At 32.1% G+C, this 7,587-nt stretch overlaps 1 protein-coding gene across 1 annotated transcript in view; it reads right to left on the reverse strand.

The window, feature by feature from the left end:
• Positions 1-7,363, reverse strand: part of THEMIS (thymocyte selection associated) — a 75,251-nt gene extending 67,888 nt beyond the window's left edge. Inside the window, exon 1 of the mRNA XM_004674110.1 lies at positions 7,273-7,363. Coding sequence (XP_004674167.1) covers positions 7,273-7,363 — 91 coding nt within the window. The remainder of the gene's footprint in view (positions 1-7,272) is intronic.
• Positions 7,364-7,587: the final 224 nt, after the last annotated feature.

The following is a 7,587-nucleotide window of genomic DNA, read 5'->3' on the forward strand; positions in this document are numbered from 1 at the left end:
GCCATGTGGTCACCTCCAGGGCAGGCGCAGGCAGGAATCGAACTCATGCGGAAGTTGCTTTAGCTTCTCAATGCTGTGATTTAACCCGCTGCACCACCAGGGAGGGCCACTTGTATACATATTATACTTGTTTGTCTTTTTTCCATTCATTGGAATACAAGTTACAAGGTAAATAGGAGCTTTGCATTCCCTTCCCACATATATCTAGTCCATTTAACAAGGAGTAATAATATATCATCGTAATTTATTTATGCTATTTCTGGCTGCAGCTCATTTGATACTTATCTATAAAACACACTGCTATGATCATTATAGTATAATCACTTGATTTTTATATTTTAATAATTTTTAGCAATCAGATATATATGGAAATTTCATGTTGAGGATACCAAACAATCCCTGGAAAGTCTCTAACAGTTTACACACCTACCAGTTATGCCTCACTCATTCATGTTTACCTTGGATTTAGTGAAACCTTTTAATATCTGTAACATGAAAGGTAAATAACTGATTGCTTTATTTGCATTTTGTCATTGGTACATTTAAATTTTTTCTGTATTATTTTGACATGTGAGTTTCCTTTTATATATTTTTAAAATTTTAATATTCTTTTATTTATAGTTATTTACTAATTCCTTATGCATTCATATATACATTCTGCCTACTGCATATACTGTGAAAATTTTCCCAGATTTTAATTAACCTTTTATTCAGAGTTAAGTATTTTTTCACTTCTTAATTTTTTTTTTCATTTTTAAGTCCTTTGCTTAATATTCTTCTATGGTTTGAGTGGCTTTATTGTGAATGTTACAATTTTAATACTTTTTCCATATTTAATAATATTTTTGTATAGTAAACAATCAAAATTCAAAAGTTTTATTTTCTTTTTGAAAACAATTGCTCAGCTTTCTTTACAGCATACTAATATGATGGTTAATAGTTAAAATTTACTGCCAGATTTCTATGGACAGTGATTTTGCTAAGTATTTGATATACAATAGTTTAATTAATCATCATAGCCACCTTCAAGTTCATGCTGCTTTCTTTCTTAAAAGAAGACAGCACAAGTATTGAGTGGTATAAGTTAGCCATGGAACCAGCTCTCATGTGTCATAGACAGAGGCAAAGTATTGAGTTTATAACCCACAGATTTATGCTTCAAATCAATTAATCAACTGAATAAATCCTTGAGCTATGTGTAATGAAGAGTGTCATACGGTCTATTAGCAATATGGTCCCAAGTCAGGAGCATTCAAGTTACTGTCACAGAACCTAACACAACTGTATCCATCTTTCTCAAGTTTCATCAAGCCTCCCTTGCCCCAATTTCTCTTGTCATGGAGTCAGTGCCATAAAAGGAGCAAGACCTGATATTACTACCTGCACTGATACAAGAAATATGATGAAAGATATGTTCTTACACTTAAAAAAAGACCCTGGATATTCTGGCTAAATGTTTAAGATATTCTAGGGGCCCTCCCTGGTGGCGCAGCAGGTTAAAGCACAGCACTAAGAAGCTAAAGACACTTCAGCATGAGTTAGATCCCGAGCCCAGGAGGTGATCCACATGGCACAGCAGACGACCTCTCCTGACCCGCCCACTGCTCCCCTCAGCAGTGTATTTAATAAGTCGGCCTGTTCTGCTCCCCACTCTGTCTCTGGTGAAGCCTCTCACTGCCCCTGCACCTCTGACCTGTACCCCAGTTCTGTATGAATAAATAAATGAATCTTTAAAAAAAAAAAGATATTCTAAAAGAAAGCTGGAGCAGTAGTATTATCTAACAAAACAGAATATAATGAAAAAGATCAGATAGGACAAAGAATACTACTAAAGAATAAAGAGCTATAACTCTCATAAACATAAATACAGCAACTCAATCTCAAAATATGAAACAAAAGACAAATAAGCAGTAAAGAAATGAAAAACTTTTAAAATGATCATCTTACATAGTCCTTTCAGAAAACAATAACGTTACCACATGAATGAAAAGCAGTGAGAGCAAATATCTGAGCCAAACAATTACAAACTCAAAGTATTTTGGTATATATTTAAAGATGATATCCAAAATATCAAACCACAGATTTTGTTCTTGAATGTGTATAATATGCTATTCAAGCAGGACATTATTTATATTGTGCAATAAAGAAAGCCTCAATTACAGAAAAACAATTAAATACAATTACTTTCTAGCAACATACAACTATTTAACAAAAGCAAATAGTGAAAAGAAATTCTATCAATATATTATCTACAAATAAATAGAATAGCCATTGGGATTGAAAGAAATAAACTGTTCATAATGAGTAACAGTAAACACTATGGAAAAGTGAAAAATGTAATTAGAAAGCATACAAGTTTCTACACATTTATCAAGAAGCAAGAAATGCTTTTAAAATGACTGTCCTTATTTAACAAAGAAACTACGAAAGCAGCAAGGAGCAAACAGAGAAACACGAAAGGAAAATAATGAAAATTAAGTCAAATTAATTTTTAAAAGCAAATAAAAGAGAACACTAAAAATAAAAAAATCTTATTTCCAGTACAAAACTTTCATCTTTGTAGTTCTTACAAAAGATTTTACCAAATTTGAAAGAGATTAATTATCTATTTTTTTGTAGATCACCTGAGAAAATGGTAAATAAAAAAATCTAAGTAGCTCATTTGAGAAGTTACTGTTATCCTGAATCTAAGATGAGTATGTCAGCTCCTTTCCATTATGATTAAATGCAAAATTATTAAATAGATTAAAAAAATCCTCTATCATATTTCAAAATGTACATGTAATATGATAGGATTCTTCAACTCAAAGTTAGAGTTAATTCACATTAACAGACTAAAGTTATCAAAACACATTATTGTCTTAGTGGTGACACATGGATGGATAGCTAGCTAGCTAGATAGATAGGTAGATATAAGTTCAATAAAAACATTAGCTTATCAGGAAAATGCCTAGAGAGCAAGGTATAAATGAGAACTTCCTTAATTTATTAAAGGTAAAACAGTAATTTCATAGCATTACACCCAGTGGAGGAATTTTCGAAGCAGTTTCCTTATGATGAGTAAAAAGAGAGTAGTTCCCATTATTGCTCAGCACTAAGTACTATAGTGCAGACCATGGCAAGATTTGACTATTCCAATACACAGTAAGAAAGAGATACAGTTCTTGATATATTTATGATTATATCAGTATTTTTTAGGAAAAACAATGAAATTCAGATAAATTATTATCATGTATGAGACTTCATCTGTATATTGTTGATATTTTCTTGCATTTCTCCACTTCACAGCAATGATGAAAAAACAAACGAAATAATTGTTATAAGTCTATTTATCACTGTATTATATACACATGTATGTGATTGCAATCTAGGAACAAGGCTAGGATGCATAACATCTCTAGAGAGTTTTTTTCAAAAGTTTAAGTAATTTACTTTTTTTTTTTTTTTTTGCTTCTCTTTTAAGACAGATAAACTATGTTCATAAATGGGAATACTTTATCATTTATAAAACTGAAGTGATCATTTAAAACACTTCTACACTAGAGATTCATTCCAAGTGACTTCACTGGGAATTCTGCTCAGTGCTTTCATATGAAGTAACACTAACCTACCCAAATTTTCTAGCAGAATAGAAAAAAAGCAGCTCCACAGGGTCAGCATAACTTAACCCAAACTCCTCGGTGGGCCATTACAAAGAATAAAAATCATAAACCAACGTCATTACCTAAGAGGTGATTTTTAAGTCTAAAACAAAATTTTGAGCCAATTTTGTAATGTATGTCTAGATTAAATTTAGTCCACAAGTAAAGGCTTAATTTGACATCTAAGCGAAAAAGTCGTAATTATCACAATGGTATAGAATGAATACTCGAGAAATTAAACATACATTCATGATTTTAATAAAAGTGTTAGCACTAAATTCTTAACCTAAACCAACATTTTGCATAATGACAAATTGTTGAAACACTGTGGTAAATGAGACATGGAGACATCTATTCAATATTATAGATGTGCTAATCAGTGTTTTAATAGAAGAGGGAAAAATAACTATAGTCATTGGCAAAAAAATCTAAGACACATCAATATTCACAGAAAACATGTATTCATAAAAACATAAGATAAAGATATTCTCTGGAAATCCAATAGAAAGAAAATGAAAACTCAAAAGATACCATTCTAATGGAATTTTAAAAATCTACTAAGAAAAAATCTAAAAAAGAAGTGTAATAGAAAAATTATAAAATATTACTGGCACAAGTAACAAGCGATGTTTATAACCAGCTATACCAACGTAATGGATAATAAGATAATTTAAAGAAGTACTAATTTATCCAATCAAAATTCCACAAGAGGCTTTTGTAGAAGTGGATAAATTAATTCTCAAGTGTATATAAATATTCCATAGCCAAATTTGTTTGCAGGAGGATAACTGGGAGAATTTATTCTACAGCAGTAGTTGTCAAATTTGACTTATAATTATATCAGGATGATTTTTAAAAATCCAGTAGTAAAATCTTAACTCTTAATAATTAGATCCTTCTTTTGAGGAGGTATCTGTATAGTTAATACTTTCCAGGTTATTTCCAATGTGCCACTAAATTTGAGAATCACAACTCTGTAACATATTATCATATGCAATATGCTATCACTATTCTTTTATCAGAACAACTAAAATTAAAAGGGCCCCTAAAATAGCAAGTTTTGAAAAGACTATGGATTAAATGGAACATTCATTGTGCTGGTGGGAACATAAACTGGTAAAACAACTTAGGAAACTCATTTTTCATTATTTAGTAAGTCAGGAAATATACATATGTATCCAGCTGAATGCAAGTACATGTGAATATGTATGTAAAGAATGCTTATCACATTACTTGCCATAATTCCAAATGGAAATAATTCAAATACCCATTAGCAGTAAAGCCAATAAGTAAATCATGAAATATTCCTCCAGTGATATATTATATACCCTAAAATTGATACACTATAACTTCACAATGTATTACTGAACATAAATGCCATCCGGAAGAAAATACAATTTTCTATTTAGATAAAAATTCCTAAGTGGACAAAAGTCATGATAATGGTAACCTTTGGGAAGGCTGATAGAAAAATGACAGAAAGAAGGCACAAGATGGCACTTACAGAATACTGGTAATTTTCTATTTCTTAACCTGGGTGGTGGTTTCATGAGTGTACTTACTTTGTAAAAATTCTTGACATTTGCTTTATCTTAATTGAAGTATAACATAATGATAAATTAATAAAAGATGGAAAAAATGATCCCAAAAGACACAGAAACATTATGTTCTTCTGTAGGACAATAACAATTTCATTTCTTTCCATGTCTAATTTATAACAATGAATACAATGTAATACAAACTTCAGTACAATTTATTAAACAATCAATGTTATGGATGTATTGGAAAGCTCTACGAATAACTAAGTTAACTTAGAAAAAGAATAAAACCGAAGGGTTCAAATATGTATGAATATATATATATATATTTCATTTATACTTTTTCTAAAGTCATAATTGTTTTGCCTCAACTTCTGTGACCGGCCGCAAAAAAGGAAGGCAGGAGGCAGAAAGGCTGAGCAAGCAGAGTTTACTGCTCCCGGACAGCAGCTGAGACAGAGCCCCTAGAGTGGGTTCCCCAGCTACTGCCAACTCAATAAGGGAGAAGGGTCTCTTATATAGATCCTAGGTTCACATTCCATTGACTCATTGCTGTCAATGAGGCTAGGCCCAGTTAATTATCAAACTTGGATGTGAGGTCCAGTTTGTTATCACCTTCAGCTAGTCCCATCCAGGATGCAAAGTCCCATTAATTGGATGCAAGACCCAGTTTGTTACCACCTTATCACTTTTGGATGCAAGGCCTATTACTTCCCTCATCCAGTCCCTCAGTAAATCTCCGCATTTGGTCACTCCCAACAATAATAACAAAAGCAGAGCGATTTGGAACCAACTGAGGAAAAAAAATCAATGGAATAGAGGACATATTTAAGAGATAAATTGAGACTTGAGTATTTAATTTAAAAGCAGCAAAATAAGCCAATGAGAAAGGAGTAACTATCTTAGTAAATATTACTGGAAATCAGGTTTATTGTATAGAAAATAACTAAAATTATATCCCTGTATGTCTCATAGCAAGTACCCTCCAAATGGATTAAAAAATGAAATAATAAAATCTTAAAGTTAATGTAAATATTATAAGCAAACATCTTTGTAACATGCACTCAAAGAAGGACTACATAGAGCTCACTAGTACAACTGTGAGACAAAAATGATTTGGTACTAATTGAGGAACAGAGAGATCATAACATTGTATAAGTGAAAATATGGCCTGATTAAAAATAATCCATTACAAATTAATTAGACTCCTTACTAAACTGACACCCTATAGATCTGTGCGTGTGTGGAGCTAGATCTGGTCTTCATTTTAAAATATAATAGCTAATACATACTTTTGAAGGTGAATGGGAAAATTTGACTAACTTGTTTGATCTATTTTTTTCAACAGAAGTACCTAATTCTACTTCTGCCTCAGTTCTACAACTCTTGTAACCTGAAATATATATTTCCCTAGAAAATGATTCTTTGTCTTCCATGTATTAAACTTAATTGCTTAAAGATCCTACAGTGTATATTTTATTCTTATGTTGAAGTAACATTGTAAGGTACGCACTAAGTATTCAATAATTCTAGCTAAATTGACTTTCAAGATCAATTCTTAATATTTATGTTGTGATTATTAGACATTAATTTCTATACCTCCAAACAATAATGTTATCTTTTAAGTCACTATAGAAAAACTGAGCAAAACATTGGTATTACAACATTTAGAAGTTGTTAAAATTTTGGTAAATTTCTCATTCTAAATACTGTGCTTCAAATAGTTACTGTTTCTCTATAGAAAAATTAAGTTTTGTTTTTATATTCTGTGACTACACCAAACTTCAAAGAAAAGAAATAATTCTCCATTCATGTTGACTTATTTGAAAGCCCACAAAGAAGTTTAAGAAGTTTTTTCACTAAACTTTCTAACCACCCCCACCATCCCTTATCATATTCCTTTCTCTAACATTGTTGGGTCTTTTTATCACTGTCAGTTAATTTTTCAGTTTTACGATCACTTCTTTAACAGAATACATATTTTCTATTAAAATGTCCCTCACCAGTTCCCAAGAGAATGTACCTTATACACACTTTCTAAACAACCAAGAAATTGGGGGGTGGAGGGGTGGGGTTGAGGGGGTCTTACTTACCTTCCAAATAGATGCCTGCCTGGATTTCTAGGACCCTAGGGAGGGTCCTGAGGTCGAGAGAATGGACAAATTCTTCCAGAGACATCGACATTGTTCTGAGTTGGGTACTGTAAGTAAGGCCTCTTACTTACAAGAGTGGTTGGTTTCTAGGTGTCATTTGTCTGTAGCTGCAGTAACTGCTCATCATTCCTCCCTCCAGGCAGCGAAGTCAGTAGACTCTAATTAGGCTGGAATAGCTCTAAGGAAAGAGGAAATTGAGGAGGGAGGGAGGAAGAGGGGACAAAAGGAGTTACAGCTCTTTTTGTTCTCATTGTG

The sequence above is a fragment of the Condylura cristata genome, unplaced genomic scaffold (assembly GCF_000260355.1).
Source record: "Condylura cristata isolate star-nosed mole 26May11 unplaced genomic scaffold, ConCri1.0 scaffold00001, whole genome shotgun sequence".
NCBI lineage: Eukaryota > Metazoa > Chordata > Mammalia > Eulipotyphla > Talpidae > Condylura > Condylura cristata.